Source organism: Lycium ferocissimum, chromosome 2 (genome assembly GCF_029784015.1).
Source record: "Lycium ferocissimum isolate CSIRO_LF1 chromosome 2, AGI_CSIRO_Lferr_CH_V1, whole genome shotgun sequence".
NCBI classification, from domain to species: domain Eukaryota; kingdom Viridiplantae; phylum Streptophyta; class Magnoliopsida; order Solanales; family Solanaceae; genus Lycium; species Lycium ferocissimum.
Genome location: NC_081343.1, coordinates 30,493,424 through 30,512,866, shown reverse-complemented (window position 1 = coordinate 30,512,866; position 19,443 = coordinate 30,493,424). Strand labels below are relative to the sequence as shown.

General features: G+C 38.6%; 2 protein-coding genes and 1 non-coding gene across 3 annotated transcripts in view; 2 read left to right on the top strand and 1 right to left on the bottom strand.

Annotated features, from left to right (window-relative positions):
- LOC132047499 (ferredoxin--NADP reductase, leaf-type isozyme, chloroplastic-like) overlaps positions 1-1,826 on the top strand; it is a 3,230-nt gene extending 1,404 nt beyond the window's left edge. The window contains exons 4-7 of the mRNA XM_059438535.1: positions 425-544; positions 632-866; positions 1,272-1,405; positions 1,514-1,826. Coding sequence (XP_059294518.1) covers positions 425-544; positions 632-866; positions 1,272-1,339 — 423 coding nt within the window. The 3' untranslated portion in view covers positions 1,340-1,405; positions 1,514-1,826. The remainder of the gene's footprint in view (positions 1-424; positions 545-631; positions 867-1,271; positions 1,406-1,513) is intronic.
- A 986-nt stretch (positions 1,827-2,812) lies between these two features.
- Positions 2,813-2,885, top strand: TRNAR-ACG (transfer RNA arginine (anticodon ACG)). The gene has a single exon. It is a non-coding gene; the product is annotated as a tRNA-Arg (tRNA).
- Positions 2,886-3,356: 471 nt separating this feature from the next.
- LOC132047497 (pectinesterase-like) lies at positions 3,357-5,415 on the bottom strand. The gene is made up of 3 exons (XM_059438534.1): positions 5,067-5,415; positions 3,861-4,249; positions 3,357-3,756 (listed from the first exon to the last, which is right to left on the bottom strand). The coding sequence occupies exons 1-3, from the start codon at positions 5,413-5,415 to the stop codon at positions 3,466-3,468; spliced, it is 1,029 nt and encodes a 342-aa protein (XP_059294517.1). The 3' UTR covers positions 3,357-3,465.
- Positions 5,416-19,443: the final 14,028 nt, after the last annotated feature.

Here is a 19,443-nt window from a genome sequence, read left to right as displayed (position 1 = left end):
CACGCTGAGAAAAGAAAAGGGTTCATTGAAATTTTAAATAAAAACATTCACTTCTATGAACTAAAAAACTCACGAAGAGGTTAGCTTGAGGAGTCATAAGTATTTTATCTGTTGTCATACAATTGGGATAAAAGGGGTACTGTGATGAATGTGATGGTGAAAATACTAAAGTTGACTATTGTATATTGGAAAATTCAATGTTCTTCTATACTATGCTTTCAAAACATAGGCAGATCTCGGGGCTTTGTGGGTTCAACTGAACCTATAACTTTTGCTCGAACTACATATACAGCCGAAAAAAAATGCTTATGTATAATGAGATCACACTCATTTTGAATCTATTAGATTATGCATTTGCGTATGTAATTAAACTACACAGCTGCTAGCAGAAATTCTTGACAAGGTCGTATGGCTAGAATTTTAGTGGCATTATCTTACCTTATCTCATTATTTCCTTAAATACGGCTTTGGGTTTATGCAGTTCAATGGTTTGGCTTGGCTTTTCTTGGGTGTTCCAACAAGTAGCTCACTGCTTTACAAGGAGGTAATTGGATTCTTCAATGCTTCTTGGATTAAACATTATTATGTAACAATGCAGGATTAAGATTTATAACTTTGGAACTTGTTGCAGGAATTCGAGAAAATGAAGGAGAAGGCCCCAGAAAACTTCAGACTGGACTTTGCTGTGAGCAGGGAGCAAACTAATGAGAAAGGTGAAAAGATGTACATCCAGACCAGAATGTCTCAATATGCTAAAGAACTATGGACTTTACTCAAGAAAGACAATACATTTGTGTACATGTGTGGACTCAAGGGCATGGAGCAGGGAATTGATGACATAATGACTTCACTTGCTGAAAGAGATGGTAAGATAAGTTCAAATATCTTTGTTACATCATCAAGTTAAAGTGGCCTAAAATAACAGGTTACTCTTCATAGCAAGTCTAATTGGTAATTCTAAGGTAGAGCAATTACTACCTACTATAGCCAGTTAACATATATCAATAGTGTAAAAATGTTTTAAACCGTCAGTGTATATAACTTAAATCCAATATAGACGCCCACGACCAAAAAAAAAAAAAACTAGAATTAACTATAAACTTTGTTGCTAATCCGTCACTAAATTGCTTGTAGCTAACAAATTTTTGTGATAATCCGAATTTTGTTGTTTAGCTACATAAGTTGTTTGTGGCTAATTTCGATATTTTAGTAGTGGTCTAAATCCACCAGACATATCATTCAAAGCCTAACGTTTGGCTATGTTTTTGAAGGTATTAATTGGGCAAATTACAAAAAGCAGTTGAAGAAGGCAGAGCAATGGAATGTGGAAGTCTACTAAAATTTTTGGTTTCTTTGTACAAATATGAGCAAGTATAGTTTCTCTGCTCTACATTCATGTAGATAGGTAATCTTCTCTCTGTAATTCTTATTTATTTTTATATATATATCTATATATATATATATATTTTTTTTTTTTGGCCTAAAAATTCATCTTCAGTTCTTGTTGTGACAGCGTTCTGCGAATGCCCCTTTGGAAGTTGGATTTTTGAGGGGTATGGATGATAAACGTATTGCTGATTAACCTCCATATGAAATATTAGTCCCTGTGAACTGGAGTTTATTGTTACATACTAATATAGAGGAGCATAGCAGAAATCAATTATAAAGTTGGATGGAGATGTACACCACTGTATTTCCTATAATGTTTTGTGTTTTAGTGAATAAACATATCAGGAATCGGATATAATACTAAATTACTAATTGAGACTGCTTGTTTGGATGATTGTTACCTGTTATATTGTGCTGTATGGTTATTCTATGTACAATATTTGTTGTGATCATTACTTAGATTTTATTAAATCTGTTGTTATCTAACCAAAAAAAAAAAAAAAAGATTCATTTTATGTACCGACCGATTTGTGGTGGTTGGATCGTTACATTATTTCACTTTCCGATCCCACTCAGTTGATTGGTTACTTGAACTTTCACCTTCTTGGTGAGGGTTTGCATTCACGTTGTAATCCCCTCCCTCATTTCCTCTTCCCCTGCCCACTATGTAAGTCAAAAGAATAAATAATAAAAAATAAAAAAACCCCTCTGCCCTCCTCCCATAACAAATATTAGTCAATTTGATCACCTAAATTAAAATATTTAACATTTAAAAGAAAATAAATTTCTTACTTCTTTTTGTTCAAATTTATCCTGCCTTTTCCAATTAATGAAGTGTTAATCAAGTAAGATGTTTAATGGAGGGATAATGAGTAATTTAGCCAAATATTATCATAATTAAAGTTATTAAATATCTCTCATAAGGGATATTCAAAAACCTTAAAGATAAAAAATGTACATCTCATAAGAGTTTAGTTCTGGAGTACAAAATATTATTGTATCAGTTATATTTTGTGAAAAATAATATTTATATTTGGTTTTGCTACATATCCATTATATTGGAGGGAGATTTGGTCACACCAACATCTTAAGTGATGACCATATGTTAAAGTCATTTACCAAAGCATATACCTTTTGTAAAAAAAATAAAAAAATATTAAAAGATTGGTAGTGTATAAAATTTCACTACCAATGTAGTTTAACCATTTATAACATGTTATTTATTTATTCTTTTATAGATTCTTAAAACACATTTTCTAGTTACTATACAAAGTTACAACTTACATGTATATATTGTAATTAGATTTAAAAATGCCTTAAATAATTTTAATTTTATCGATGACTAGTTTATGAAAATAAAACTAGATTGAATAAAAGCAAACAAATGATATGTAATAGACCCTCGGAGCCATAGCAACAAGTCGACTCCGTGGCCCAATGGATAAGGCGCTGGTCTACGAAACCAGAGATTCTGGGTTCGATCCCCAGCGGAGTCGTCTTTCTCTTTCTTTCCTTTTTATTGTCCATCAATTTTGAGAATTTAGTATCAAACTTTGAACAACATTTCCAAATTTTTTGTGTAGATAGATATATCGAGCATGTAATACAAGAAGAAAGTGTTTTTATTGTCTATTAATTTTGAGAATTTAGCATTAAACTTTGAACAAAATTTCCAAATTTTTGTGTGTGTATATATATATGTATATATATATATATATATATATATTTCTTTCCTTTTTATTGTCCATCAATTTTGAGAATTTAGTATCAAACTTTGAACAACATTTCCAAATTTTTTGTGTAGATAGATATATCGAGCATGTAATACAAGAAGAAAGTGTTTTTATTGTCTATTAATTTTGAGAATTTAGCATTAAACTTTGAACAAAATTTCCAAATTTTTGTGTGTATATATATATATATCGAGCATGTAATACAAGAAGAAAGTGTAGGAATAATTTTCTCTGTATTTTATTTCTTTGTGTGGAATAACACAAAAGTACATTGGGATGGAGGTCATGTATACCTTGCTAATTTTGACATTTAATTGTGTCTAAGTGGAAAGAGGAGATGCTTTTAAACTAAATCAAGTGCATTTGGTATTTCTGTGGGTATCCATTCATATCCATGGAGAAAGTTTCGAACAGTAAAGTTAGAAGCTTCATTCTTTGAAATATTTCTTTCCCAGTTCACTCTGAGACTTGTGTTTGCTCCTGGCCCTGTGTTATGATACTCAGCAAAATATATATCTTCTTTTTTTCCATGCCATTGAGCCCAACCTTCAGGATCGATAAACTCATCTAGATAACTTGACATGATGATTGTTCTCGAGTGACTTTTCCAAGACCTTCCAAGAAAGACTCGTACCTGTTGACACATAATATTATTAAATAATTAAGTAGTTAAAAGTGTGTTCTCTTAAATAGTTTAAATTTTTAAATAGCATGATCACACAGTTTAATCAATAATACCTTTGGTTCATGCTCGCGCAGATCTTGCATGACGTTTATGGTGCAACCTTGAAGGACGATAGCAGTATCTTCGTTTTTGTGTTTTCTTCCTTGGGCAGTTATTGTCACTTCATTTTGATTATCTTCAGGTCTTTTAGCATAGATATTGCAACTTTGAAAAATGACTTTCGCATTACCAAATATGAAGTCTACAGTACCATAGACATCACAATCTCTGAAAAATTGGACACCTTTTTTTGTGTAAAGTGTATCTTGATACCCATCGAACTTGCATCTGTAGAATGTAACGTGGTCACCTGAAATACTCGCTGCAACTGCTTGGTGCATAGATGGTCCAGCAGTGTTTTGGAATGTGATATCTTGTGCTATATATCCATAACCATGTACATCTGTTAGAGAAAAAGAGATAAACTAATTAAGTGATCTTTCATAATAATTCAAATAATTACATTATATTAGTGCATGCAGTGCTAGGATTGTTAATCTCTCTTTTGGTAGTACTATATTCTGCATGTTCTTTAGGAATGGTTTTGGAAGTTTAACTTCTATACAGTGACAACGTAAAAAGCTTTTTTTGTAATATTAGGTCACCTAAAAAATAGAGTACAGTCAGATCACTGAAAGATAGGTACACATGTAACTCCCTATTTACACATGTAACTCCCTATAATAAGTGACTCAGTAATTTAAAAATAAGGTCCGCCAATAACCTACTATAAGTCTATAATACTCCCTCCGTTTCAATTTATATGAACCCATTTGACTGGGCACGACATTTAAGAAAGAGGGAAGACTTTTGAAACTTGTGGTTCAAAATAAGCCTTGAAAATTTGTGTGGCTGTAAATCATTCATAAAGTGAATTTGTTTCCAAATTAGAAAAGAGGTAATTCATTTTGGCACGGACTAAAAAGGAAATAGGTTCAAACACATTGAAATAGAGGGAGTAGGTAAAAAAAACTTGTGTTGACAGTGCATATATATATATATATGTTACTCCAGTTAAATCCTTCTTCAATTATCTGATAGCGCATATAATTTTTAATTACAAAGATATATTATAAGTTATGTAATGGTAGTGGAATTAGTAACCTAGAAAATAATATAAATAATTTACTATAACAAATTAAAATACAGTAGGAGCTAGAGAGATCCTTGGAACAAAGAAAGATCTTTATAAAAAGGAGATAGGTCATTAGCCAACTGACCTACTGTAGCTGTGTCGCTTGTTTGGAAGCCAGTCCCATTGCTTTTAGATCCTGTTATGATGGTACGGTCCACTCCTTCACCAATGAATGTAATGTTAGTTTTATGTTTATCAACAAAAACAGATTCATTATATGTCCCCTCTTTGATCTTGATGTTGTATCTCGTTTCACTGTTATTAGGAGCTGCTTGTAATGCCTCTGTTATGGTCTTGAAATCTCCACTTCCATCTATTGCAACTATGGCATCGAAATGATCAGAAGAAGGAGAAGGAGGAGGAGAGCTCTCTAAACCCCAAAATATTGTTGATAATAACGCTAATAAACCAAGTGTCATCTCTTTTTTCTGCATAGTGTTTAATATTTTGCTTAACTTTCTTCAGCACCTGTCCTTTATCCAAAAGCATCAAAAAAGATATAACCATAATAAGAATAAAAGAAAAAAATATTCCAAAAATACTTTTGTACATTGACAGTGTAATTGTTGTACACTTTGTACATTGACAGTGTAATTGTTGTACACTATCATGTCACCTAAACAATTTTTGTTTGCTTATAATATATAAGTGAAATTAGTTACCTGAAAAATAAGACAAGCAACCTCGTATAACATGTTAAAATAATATTGCACTAGCTGACTAGCAATATACAATTTTGTTTCACATAATCTCAAAGAAGAAAAAGAACTTAAGTGTCAAACTTACCTAATGCCTTGATTTAGTATGGCAAAGTATAAAGTTAGCCTCGGTATTTTGAATCAATTTTTTGCTTCCCAAAATCTGATTTATCGTGGACTGTTAGTTACGTATATATAAGGAGAAAATTAACTTGTTCGCATGGCTAATTGCATTCCTACTTAATTTGGAAGTTCAATATATTTATGAAACTTAGCTAATTAAACCATCAGTTACTTTACTGCAAAATGGAGACATTGAAATTCTGTGATGTTAGCTCTTTTCCTACGTACCAAAAGAGCTGGTTAATTTAGATGTTGCATTTAATTGCACTTCAAGATAATGCTTTTATGAAAGTTATACATATAATTAAATGAGCATTAATTCATCTGCTTTATAAGGTGAACCCAAGTCATATTCCTAATTAATTTTGCTGTTTAATTAGAACTCATGTTTTGTTTCTGAACTTGGTCAGGAACTTAAACATCAAGTGATTGATAAGGTTGTAACTGTAGCAGCACTAATAAAATTAATGGATACGTCGTTTTTTTTCCCTTCCTTTTTAGTATTCATGTACCTTAATTGAATGTTGCAACCTGAGCTTCCTAATTAATCACTAATTGAACCTATTAATCGTCAAAAACTCAAAATGCCTATTCTTTTAAATTATTTTGTCTCGTACATTTGGTGATTATGTTGTTCTGAATTGCGCATAGCAGAGTTCTAAGAAGTCATGATGGAAAAATCTGGAGATGCCATGAAATTGGATTTTCTTATCATTGATAGATCTCTCTCTCTCTCTCTCTCTCTCTCTCTCTCTCTCTCTCTCTCTCTCTCTCACATAACGGTCACTGTACGGTCAGACCTTTGCTCTCGAACGTTCCGACCACCATCGTTCGGAGTTAACGTCGGCGACCGAGTAACGTCGGCCACTTTTCCGACCACTACAACACCAAGTAACGCCGGTCACTTTTTCGGCCAGATCTACTTTTCTTCTCCCTTCTCTCTTCTTCTTCTTCTTCTCTTCTTCTATACCTCTTCTTTTTCCCTTTTTATACGCATCGGCGCGCCGATCCGACGCCGGCGAGTTTTTACGGCGTGTTTTTCGGGCCGGTTCGCTCTCTCCTTCTCCCTCCATTTTCTTTTTTTCTTTTTCCTTTTCCCCCTCTCTTCTCTTCCTTTTCGGTGTCTTTGTGAACACTACTTCTGCGGCGGTGAACGTTACCACGGCGATGAACGGTAACTCGGGCGGTGAACGGTGTTTTCGACAGCGAATGAGGTTCTGTTCAACCGGAGTTGGTACCTCTCCAACATTGCTCAGTATCCATTCTTTGTCCATACACACAGTAGTTATATTTTAACGGATCCTTTTAATAATTTATTAGTTCATACTAGCTTTTGTGGCTTTGGTTATTGATGGTAGACTAGGGTCATGTTCTCGTCGGGAGGGTTGGGAGTGGTAAAAATGGGTTAGAGGAGCGTCTAAGTGAGAGTAGGTTCTTGGAACATTGGGACGTTAACGGGGAAATCCATAGAGCTAGTTAAGATTCTTAAGAAGGAAAGATTAATATAACTTGCGTTCGAGACCAAATGGGTAGGCCACTAAAGCTAAGGAGGTAGACGGGTATAAGCTTTGGTTCTGCGGTAGGTCGAACTATAGGAATGGGGTAGGCATTTTAGTAGATAGTGATTTGAGGGATCGAGGTGGTAGAGGTTAGGAGGGTCACTGATAGGATGATGTCGATTAAGGTGGTCGTTGAAGGGCTTACTTTGAACATCATTAGTGCGTATGCGCCGCAAGCGGGCTTAGGCGAGGAGGAGAAGAGGCGATTTTGGGAGGATTTGGACGAGGTAGTGGGAGGCATACCACCTACTGAGAAGCTCATTCGTGGAGGTGATTTCAATGGGCACGTCGGGTCTATTTCGGGGGTTATGATGATGTGCATGGAGGTTTGGCTTCGGGGACGGGGAATGGAGGAGGAGTCGCACTTTTGGATTTCGCGAAGCTTTTGGGTCGGTGATAGCCAATTCGAGTTTCCCAAAGAAGGAGGACTTGGTAACCTTTCGTAGTTCGGTGGCTAAGACTCAAATAGACTTTCTACTCCTAGGAAGGATGACAAAGTCGTCGCAAAGGCGTAAGCAACCCGAGCGACAATATATATATATATGTGTGTGTGTGTGTACATATATATATATATATATATATATGCTTACAAGAGAGAGAGAGAGATAGAGAGAGAGAGAGAGAGAGAGAGAGAGAGAGAGAGAGAGAGAGAGAGAGAGAGAGAGAGAGAGAGAGAGAGAGAGAGAGAGAGAGAGAGAGAGAGAGAGAGAGAGAGAGAGAGAGAGAGAGAGAGAGAGAGAGAGAGAGAGAGAGAGAGGGGGGGGGGGGGGGGGGGGGGGTGGGCCATGACTAGTGCCACGGAGATGGGAGAGAGAGAGAGAGGCGCGGGGGGCGTGGGATAGTAGTGGGGATGCGACCAGTATGTGGGATAGAACGGCTAGTTGCATTAGGGTAGTAGCTAGGGAAGTGCTGGGGGTCTCGACAGGTAGTCGGGGTGGGCATCGAGGGGATTGGTGGTGGAATGGAGAAGTGCAAAGGAAGGTGGAAACAAAGAAGGTGGCGTATGCGAAGTTTATAGAAAGCGAGGATGAGGTGGAGAAGTGGACGAACAGAGAACTTTATAAGATGGCGAGGAAGGAGGCGAAGTTGGCGGTTTCGATGGCAAAATTGGCAGCTTTTGAACGCCTTTATGCGGAACTAGAGGAAAAAGGCGGGATAAGAAATTGTTTCGAGCTAGCCAAGGCAAGGGAGAGGAGGGCACGTGATTTGGATCAAGTGAAGTGCATCGAAGGACGAGCATGGCAAAGTATTGGTATAAGAGGCTTACATTAGACGGAGATGGCGGTCATATTTCCTGAAACTCTTGAATGAAGAAGGGGACGGGGACATTGTGTTGGGAGAATCGAACTTACGGGAGGCGTCGCGATTTTGGGTATTGCGGGAGTATTAAGGTTGAGGAGGTTAAGTCTTGTTTGTAGGATGTGCGGGGAAGACGACTGAGGGACTGACGAGATTCCTGGAGAATTTTGGAAGTTTGCGGGCTCGGCGAGTTTGGAGTACGTAGATCAGGTTGTTTAATGTCATCTTTAAGACGGCAATGATGCCCGAAGAATGGAGGTCGAGGGTGTAATGATCCCTCATACAAGAACAAGGGCGATATCCGGAGTTGCAACAACTAAAGAGGTATCGAGCACCGCTAAGCCATACTATGAAAGTGTGGGAAAGGGTGGTGGAGATGAGGGTGAGGAGAGATGTAGCTTTCGGAGAGAACCGAGTTTGGATTCATGCCGGGACGCTCGACTACGGCAGCCATCCATCTTGCATTGGGGAGGGCGGTGGAGCGGTATAGGGAGAGGAAGAGAGACTTACATATGGTATTCATCGACCTGAAAGAAGGCACGACAAAGTTCCAAGGGAGATTCTATGGAGATGCTTGGAGGCTAAAGGTGTGCACCGCTGGCGTACATTAGGGTGATCGAGACATATGGGAGCAAGACCGGGGGGTAAGGACGGTGGAGGAGACTCGCAGCACTTCCCGGTTGTGACGTGGGTTGCGTCAAGGATCGGCTCTTGGTCCATTTTTTTATTTAAGCCTTGGCGATGGATGAATTGACGCGGCATATTCAAGGCGAGGTGCCATGGTGTATGCTTTCGCGGATGACATAGTCTTGATCGACGAGACTCGTAGCGGAGTCGGAACGCTAAGGCTGGAGGGTTGGCGTTAAACTTTTGAGTCTAAAGGATTCAAGGCCGAGTAGGACCAAGACGTAGTACTGGAGTGCAAGTTCGGTGAGAAGCCTCAAAGGGTGGCGTGGAAGTGAGGCTTGGTACCCGAGTCATTTAGAAGACAAGTAGTTTCAGAAGTATCTTGGGTCTATTATACAAGACGGTGGGAGATTGACGATGATGTCACATATCGTATTAGGGCGGGGGGTGGATGAAATGGAGGCTCGCTTCGGAGTGCTATGTGATAAGAAAGTGCCACCACAACTTAAGGGCAAGTTCTACAAAGTGGTGGTTAGAGCCAGGAGCATGTTGTATGGGGGCGGGTGTTGGCAGTTAAGATCTCTCACGTTCAAAAGATGAAAGTTGCCGAGATGAGAATGTTGAGATGGATGTGTGGGCACGCACCAAGAGTGACGGATTAGGAATGAGGCTATCCGGGACAAGGTGGGAGTGGCCTCGGTGGAAAACAAGATGCGGGAAACGAGACTGAGATGGTTTGGACATGTGAAGAGGAGAGACACAGATGCCCCAATGCGGAGGTGTGAGAGGTTGGCCATGGATGGTTTCGGAAAGAGGTGGGGTAGGCCGAAGAAGTATTGAGGAGAGGTGATTAGACGGATATAGCGCGATTCTGACTTACGAGGGACATGACCTTAGATAGGAGGTATGGAGGACTCGGATTAGGGTAGAAGGCTAGTAGATAGTAACGTTTATCCTTTCATATTAGTAGTTACATTTGTGCTTTGATTTACTTTACTATTTGTTATCTGTACTTTGATTATCTTATTTTATCTGTGATAGCTCTTGCTCCTTTACAAGCTTCATCATGGCTTAGTCGCTTTAGTTATTTGCATTTCCATATCGCTTTGAATCTCTTGGCCTTATCGACCTCTTGTTATGCTTTTATGCTTTCTATTGAGCGAGAGGGTCTTTCGGAAACGGCGGTAGTCCTACCTTGGTAGGAGTCGAGTCCGTGTGACTACCTCTACCCTCCCCAGACCTCACGTTGTGGGATTTCACTGGGTTGTTGTTTGTTGTTGATTTATCTTAATTAATTGATTTCTTATACTATTTTAGATGTACGAATCGTTTGTAGACATTTGGGACTAGTATTATGTTATTTATCATTTATTATGTAATATGTATTTCTTAAACATTTTTTTTGTACGGAATGTCCTTCAACGGTACTGGTCGTTAATTTTTACCCCTCAAATTGGTGGTCTTTAATTTTTACCCTTCGCTAAAAACTCCTTGGTTCCGGGTTCGGACCCCTGCTTAGGTAAAAATTAAAAAAAATTCGCAAGATAGGCCTTCGCTAATTTTTTTTTACTTAGTTGAAATTTTGTAAAACACTGCCTTAAGGCCTAACTTTTGCCCAAATAGGCCTAATTTTGCTACGAAACTCTGCCTTGCGATTTTTTTTTAATTGAGCCGGAATTTGAACCCATTACCTAGGGGTATTAGGCAAAGGGTAAAAATTAAAGACCACCAAATTTGAGGCAAAATTAAAGACCAGTGCCTTTGAAGGGAAATCATGCAAATGACCCTTTTGTCATTTTTTTTTGTGCGGAATGCCCTTCAAAGGCACCGGTCTTTAATTTTTGTCCCTCAAATTTGAAATCTTTAGTTTTTGCCCTTTACCTAAAATCCATGGGTTATGGCTTAGAATCCCCACTCGGTCAAATATTAAAAAAAAAATCACAAGGAAGAAGTTTTTAGCAAAGTTAGGCTTATTCGGGAAAAAGTTAGGCCATAAGCCAGAGGTTTGTAAGATTTTAACTAAGTAAAAAAAAAAAAAATTACCTGAAGAGGCAAAGCAAACTCTGCCTTGCGAATCCAAACTCTACTTTGCTATTTTTTTTAAATTTTTTACTGAGTGGAGGTTCGAACTCAAAATCAAGAAATTTTTAGCCGAGGCCAGTGCCTCTGAAGGGAAATCGTGCAACTGACCCTACGCTGAATTAAGGGAACGAAGTTATAGAGAAAAGAGGCCCATTATCTTTCTTCTTAACATTTTTTTGCGCGGATTGTCCTTCTTTTGGGGTGGTCTTTAATTTTTGTCCTTCACCTAATATCCCGAGGTTTTGGGTTCCAATCCCAGCTCAGTAAAAAAAAAAAAAAAAAAAAAAATTTCAAAACTCTGCTTTAAAGCAGAGTTTTTGAAAGCAAAATTCTACCTTAAGGCAGAGTTTTGAAGGCAAATTCTGCCTTAAGGCAGAGTTTTGCCCAAAACTCTACCTTAAGGTAGAGTTTGAAATTCTGCCTGACCTTAAGTTTTGCATGCAAAACTCTGCCTTGCGAAATTTTTAAAGTTTTTTACTGAGCGGGGGTTCGAAACCAAGGGATTTTTAACGAAAGGCAAAAATTAAAGACCACCAATGTGAGGGACAAAAATAAAGACCACCCCCAGCGAAGGCCAATCCTGCAAATTGCCCTCTTATTAATTGGGTCATTCCCGACTCTTTTAGCTGTTGGGCTCTTATTTATGTGGGGCAGAATATTGGCAATTTGCACTGTTTCCCTTGTTGGGGATGGTCTTTATTTTTCCCCCTCAAATTGTTGGTCTTTAATTTTTGTCCTTAACCTAAAATACCCTGAAGTTTGGGTTCCACGGCTCCGTCAAAACAAATCTCGCAAATCAGAGATTCGTTGCAAAAGTTAGGCCTTAGGTTACAAGGCCTAACTTTTGTAGAATTCCAGCAGAGTAATTTTTTTTTTTCTTTTCTTCTACCTTAAGGTAGAATTTGCATTCTGCCTTGTCTTGCCTTGCGATTTTTTTTTTTTTTTGACTGAACGCGAGTTCCAAACCAAAACCTCGGAGTGTTTTCGGTCACTTTTTAAGTGAAGGACAAAAATTAAAGACCAACAATTTGAGGGACAAAAATTAAAGACCAGCGCCTTTGAAGGACAATCCGTGCAAAAAAATGGGGTAATACGACAAAAGTTTTGGGCCATTTGCAAAAATAAACTTGTAAGTCTACTCTTTCAAACATTTGCAACAAATTAAAAATTAGTGCAAACTTAGAGTCTGTTTGGATGGGCTTACAAAAAGCAGCTTATAAGCCCAAAAAAAAAAAAAAAAAAAAAAAAATTGGGATAGCCCAACTTATTTTTTTTAGCTTATAAGCTGTTTTCAGCTTATAAACTACTTTTTTTAAGCTAAGCCAAATGGGCCAACTTATTTTTTTGGACTTATTTTAAACATAAAATGGCTTATAAGCTGGCCAGCCAAACATTCAAAAAAGCTAAAAATAGCTTGTAAGCTGTTTTCTGCAACTTATTAGCCAAGCCAAACAGGCTCTTAACCATTTTTAGTTAAATGAATTAATTTTGGAAAAATATGTTCATTGAATACCATCAGCAAACCACCACACCCACCAATCAAAACTACCAGCCTGCCAATCATCATTCTAACTTCACACACAAACTTCACACATAGGTTGATTGAATTACTATAATACGAGTAACTATTAGTAATAGTTTTCCCGTCACATTTCAGTCGTGTGCGACTTAAATGGAACTTGATAGGCGTGGCCGAAAAGATGGTATCAATTTAAAGCTAAGTGACCGAACTTATTGCAAACTTGACACATATTTTAATTGGAAGAGTTGATGTTGCGACCCTGCCCCCGTCCTCGTCCGAATGTACTAATATCGATCCGAATCCTTGTTCCAAATAGGTCATATGTTCCAAGCGGTATTCATGACTTAAAAGCAGGCCATGAAGATTAGCTAAGGAAATTAGTTTAGCCCTAGCGGTGACTGATAATAACAGAGCATCATATTCTTTCCCAAGCACTCCAAGAATGTATAAGACGAGATCATCATTAGTGACAAGGTGTGTCTCTACGACGAGATTATTAACACAAGTCTTCATCTTTTGAAGGTGTAACTGTCACGACCCAACCCCATGGGCCGTGACTGGTGTCCTACTTGGACACCCATACATACCTACCTAACCGATCCGACATACCAAATAGCTAACCCGTTATACATAAATCCATACAGATATAAGGCGCATCGCACGAACATATATATACATATATATACATACTGAAACTCGTATAAGCCGGTTAGTGGCTACTATATCGTACAAAGTCGCATAACGCACGTACCTACCGGACGGTGATAACCCACAACCCACAAACATATCTACGGGCCTCAACATACGATCGAGAATCGAAGACGGGACAGGGCCCCGTCGTACCCAAATGATCATATATATACAGAACATAGATACAACAGAAAATATATACCAAAAGTGTTAGCTCCGGATCAAAAGGAGCTCTCCAAACAGCAGACCGACGTCCTAAACTGGCGGCGTATCACGCGGCGCGTCTGTACCTGTGGGCATGTAACACAGCCCCCGAGAAGCAAGGGGGGGTCGATGCGAAAGATGTGCGAGTATGTAAAGCGGAAACATAACATACATAATTAAAGTAACCAGAGTCAGATATGTAAAATCATAACAGACGGAAATACAGAAATAGAGCGGACAGAATCGGATTCGTAGCGGAGTCAGACTTACAGAATGTACAGACAGAATCATAGGCGGAGTCAGACTTACAGAATGTACAGACAGAATCATAGGCGGAGTCAGACTTACAGAGCGTACAAACAGAATCTTATTATGTCAGATTTAGGAATTTCGGTTGACGGAGGCACAATGCAGATCAGAGATACAGAAGTGTGACAGACAGACTCTCCGACAGAACCAGATCTCAAAAGTATGCCAGACAGAATCAGAGTCCGAATCAGACATACGAGCGTAGACGAATCATGCGTGCGAGTCATAATCATATACGTACGTACATACCGTATCAAATCTCAATCACATACGGACGGATCCCGGCCCTTTAATAAGGGACGCGGTAACGAACCGGCCCTCGTAGTACGGGACGCGGTGGACGAACGAGAATCGGATCAAATGCCATCTGGCCGCCATCCCCATAATATCACATAATCGAGATCATATCGGATCATATCGGATACGTACGGATCCCGGCCCGCACAATCCGAGGGACGCGGTGAACAATGCAGTGAAGTGCACGAATTACAGAACCTGGCCCGGGCGCAGTGAAAGAAGCATTGAGACATCCACGAACAGATCCATGAGAAACCACATACATACAGACCGACAAACAGACTTAATGAAACCGAAGTAGTTCAGAAAACAGATCAAATCAGAGTAATCGGATTATACCTGAACAGAGCGTACAAAATCGTTCCAGATATCGGACTAATATCAAGATTCAGATAGATGGTCATAATACTCATTAGTTAGCGGACGGAAACATAATTAAGAGTTACTTATGACAAGCGAACAGAAACGGATCAATTTGAACCATATCGGGAGTATCAGGGTATTGAGGGCCCACCTCGGGCCCAACCATAGTGGAGTACGTAAATTATGGATACTAAACCTTAGGGAGTCGTCCATAATCATCTTGAAGTGTTTCGACTCCGTTTATGGAAGTTACATACATATAGGTCAATTTTTGAAGAAAAGGATTCAATCTTCTTGTGACGGGTTTTGCGCTAATTTCAATCTCGAATTGAGAGAAGCAAAAGTGTCATCGAGGCTCGCTGTCAAGCCTGTTAGACTCAGAACATGCCAAAGAATAAAAGGGCAAGGCTTTACATACCTGGATTGCGCCTTACGCTTGTCAAATCTCACTTCCCGTTTCGTCCAAAAACTGCAAATGGTCATCTTTACCAGTTACTATTCATGAAAGTTAACATTTCACTCTTGGGTTATACTTGGCTACCGAAATTTCGGCAGCACTTCCCCTATACATATGACACCCCCGAGATTCAACTCGGCTCAAAACAACCAACAACAACCCAACAACAACATCAATAATCACAATAAAACACAACATAACATAAATAGTTTTCTTTTCTTCATATGGCAACAACTTCCATTCCAACTTCACATTTTCCAACCAATATCAATATTTTCATACTCATTTACTCATTCAAGACCATCAAATACAATTCAAGAACATTTCACATTATTTCTCAGATTATACAAAAGTTTCGCCGAAACCATAATTTGTTCAAAACTTCCAACTTCCAACTTAAACTTCCATAATATATTTTTACCTTTCAATCCCATTACCAACTATCATAATTTGCATCCTACAATTTCATTCCCATAATTACATAAACCATAATAAAACCACATACTTTCCGACAACAACTTAGCAACAACTCTCTCATGCCAACTAAGGCCATTAGCCTTCCATTTTCATCACAAGACTCCAACAACACAATTAACATATCAAATAATTTGATTCGTCTCCTCCCCTTCATTTTGATGCACACGGCCAACACACACACACATACACAAAATTTTCATACTTTTTATTTACTTCCAAGGTCATAACAACCTAATTAACATCAAGATAAAAATTTATTCATTCACCTATACACATGCACATGTATTCGGCCACATGCATATATCCCCTATCTTCATGATTTTCAATCTTTTCCACACACTACAACATAAACAAAGCCTTCATAACACACAAGAAGAGTTTAAATCTTACCTTTCTTCACTAAGTTCTCCACTCAACCAAGTTGTCCACTTGAAGAAACAAATGCTCCTTCTTCCAAAACAATTACACCAAGTTGTAGAGCACTCTTGAATTGGTGGGAATACCACAAGAAAACAATTTTTGGAGAAGGATTTCAAGGAGCCAATTTTCTATGGCCAAGCCGTGTGCTCTCTCTCTTTTCTTTCCCTTAGCCGTTTTCTCTCCTCTCTTTTTCTTGATTTGTTTTGTTTTGTTTTCTTGAAAATTCTAGACAAGTCTTGCATATATAATTGCCCCCTTAATAGTCACATGCATGGCATATGACTACTTATATGGGTTGGGCCAAGCCATGTTGGCCGGCCACCCCTCTCTATTGGGCTTCAATTTTTCATTTTTTTTTGAGCCCAATTCATTAAAATCTCGTTTTGTAATTTCCGAAACACATTTCCAAAAGTCCAATTTTGCCCTTAGGCCTTCTCCGGTGTTTTCACGTTCAAATTTTCATAACCGACATACACATACTAAGAAAAGTTCAAACATAGCCTCCTTTCTCATAATTCACAATTATTCCGATTATGCAAAAAGACGGGATGTAACAGTAACACCCAATACCTCTAAACTAGCCTATGTTCATGATTCGGGGACTTAGAAACCAAGACAGAAGTTTTGAAATAGGAAAATAGGCTCAGAAAGGTAATTGTACGCCCTACGTCAAAAGTACGGGCCGTACTTTGATGTACAGGCCGTACATTAAGGGCGTACATCAAAGGAAGAACATCATAGACCACTGGAATTACCATTCCAAGTACGGCCACAGAAGTACGGGGCGTACATAGAAGGACAGGCTGTACTTTAGGCCGTACACCAAGTACGAGACGTACTATGGAACTCGTATATCACAGACCAAAACCCTTAAGTTCTGGAAATTTACGACAAAGTACGCCCACCATGTATGAGCCGTACTTTGATGTACGGTCCGTACGTCGAGCTCGTACATCACCCGCCTCACCAGAAACTATAAATACATAGGGTTCAGTTTTAATCCCACTTTTCATACTCTTCAAGCCCTAGAACGACCTGCTCTTCTCCTCTATCACCAAGAACGCTAAGGTAAGCAATTCCAACCTATTACAAGTGGATTTTAACACATATTAATGAACATTAAACAAGAATTCATTGTTCATAGCCTAGGTTTTTTTTAAAAAAAAAAGCCATCTAAAGGGTTTAAGACTTAGGCTTTTGGGATTCTTCTCAATTCCAGACCAATAGTTGCGAGTTTTGAAGGATATACAGGTATGTGAGGCTAACTATCTACGTTAGGGAATATTTATGATTCTCCCTACGCCTCTTTCGTCATGCTTATCAGAAATTGACTCAGAATACAGTTTAGCCCTAGTTTCATGAATAATTGTAGAACTTCTATTTTCTAGGAATATAGTTTCATAATTCGTTCGTGGTTATAATTTTGGATATGATGAACTCAGTACGTAATCATTATAGACTTGTGTATTGACATCACATGAGTCCGAGTCAGTGTATAATCGGTTATTGGCTTAAGTTTCATAATCAGAAATATTTATCATGCTATCAGTTATCTTTCAGTCTCAGTAGTACGAATTGCTTAATGTTAAGCACCTGTATCTGTATTTTGGTCCCTAGGCCACAGTTTATGCATAAGTATTGCTTGGTCCTGAGGACAAAGAGCTGTGCACATTTATTGGGCCCTAGGCCACACATTATATTGTCAGTTACACAGGTGATTCTTCATTCAGAATAGGAAGTTTTTATATCTTTTCTTTTTATGTTTAGTTCAGTTATCAGATATCAGTTTCTGTTTCATATACTTACAGTTCTTTCTTTCAGTTGCTTTACATACAAGTACAATTCAAATGTGCAAATGTCCTTTTTTATTGCTTGGGGGCCAGCATCGCGACAATTTACAAGTTGACGATTATGCTAGCTAGGAATTGCTCATATCAGCTGCTTAGTGAGCCCCAGTTCTTTCGGGGTGTTATCATGTCTTTAGTCTTTACATTATATTAGTCAGTTGGATATGCTGAGGCCTTGTCCCGGTAGACAGTTAACCCTTTCAGTATTCATTAGAGGCTTTATAGACTACAGTTCAGTCAATCAGATGTTAGCCGACAATTGTGTTAGATTTGTTAGCTACTTATGCAGACTCATTTAGTATTTTCGCATTTATAAGATATTGCTGTCAGACTTTTTAGCAGATCAGCATGTGTTAGTATTATTTCCGCATTGTAGTATGTTTTGATATCACGTTGATTCATTGATACAACAACGGGTTAGCTCGGTCATTACGCAGTTAAGGGCAGATCGAGTGCCGTGTTACGACCAAGCCATGGTTCGGGGCGTGACAGAAGGTATTCCATCATAGACGAACTGCCATTCTTGGTGGTTTATAGTTGCAATCTTAGTTACATTTGTTGGGCTTTAAAGACATTCAAATGTTGGGCTTTAAAGATGAAATGTGAATTGAAAAATGGTGAGAAATAAAATTGGAGGGAAACGAAATTTGAAAAGTTACTTTTACATATGGACGTTGTTCCTCATTTTTGGGCGAAAGCAATATTTGTGTGCTTATATATAAAATCACATCTTCTAGCTCATACAGAGTTGAGAGAAGAGTACCGTCACTCGCCGATACGGCTCGGAAGAGAACACTAAAGCAAGACGACCGCCCGCTTCTACTTATCGAGAGGCACATGGAGGTTTGTCCTATAGTTACACCTCCCAGTGCTTCAGACATGGATGTTAAGGGCACTATTCAGTTGCTCACTTATATCGTTGCTAACCAGGTGCAGCGACAGGAAATGACACCCAGCTCAGGTGCTAGCGGTGGGTCAGCTAGTTCTAAGACCCAAGAATTTTTATGTATGAAGCCGCCAGTGTTCATAGGGTCTAAGAAGGAGGAGGACCCGCAGAGTTTTATTGATGGACTCTAGAGAGTATTTCGTGTGATGTATGTTACTGAGACAGAGGTAGCAGAATTTAGAGCTTTTCAGCTGCAAGATGTGGCTCACATTTGGTATGAATCATAGAAGCAGTCCCGAGGGGAGGATGCATTTCCTGCTACGTGGGACGAATTTGCAGATGCTTTCATTGACCACTTCATGCCAATTGAGGTCAGGGAAGCAAAGGCTATTGAGTTTGAGAGGCTAAGGCAGAATAACATGACCGTCCAAGAGTATTATCTCAAGTTTGTCTCGTTGGCCATACATGCTCCCCACATGGTTCTCGATATGAGGGCCGTGGTTAGGAGATTTGCTTGTGCTTATACCCGATTTTCATGGTGAGCTAATACGGCTGCTCAGAATAACAACATGACCATTTCCAAATTGGTTGCTTTTGTGCAA

Coding starts and splice junctions, on each gene's coding strand:
- LOC132047497 (XM_059438534.1), bottom strand. CDS start 5,415: ATGCAGAAAAAAGAGATGACACTTGGTTTATTAGCGTTATTATCAACA. Junction 4,250..5,066: donor AAGCGACACAGCTACAGTAG/GTCAGTTGGCTA, acceptor TTTCTCTAACAG/ATGTACATGGTTATGGATAT. Junction 3,757..3,860: donor TGCGCGAGCATGAACCAAAG/GTATTATTGATT, acceptor ATGTGTCAACAG/GTACGAGTCTTTCTTGGAAG.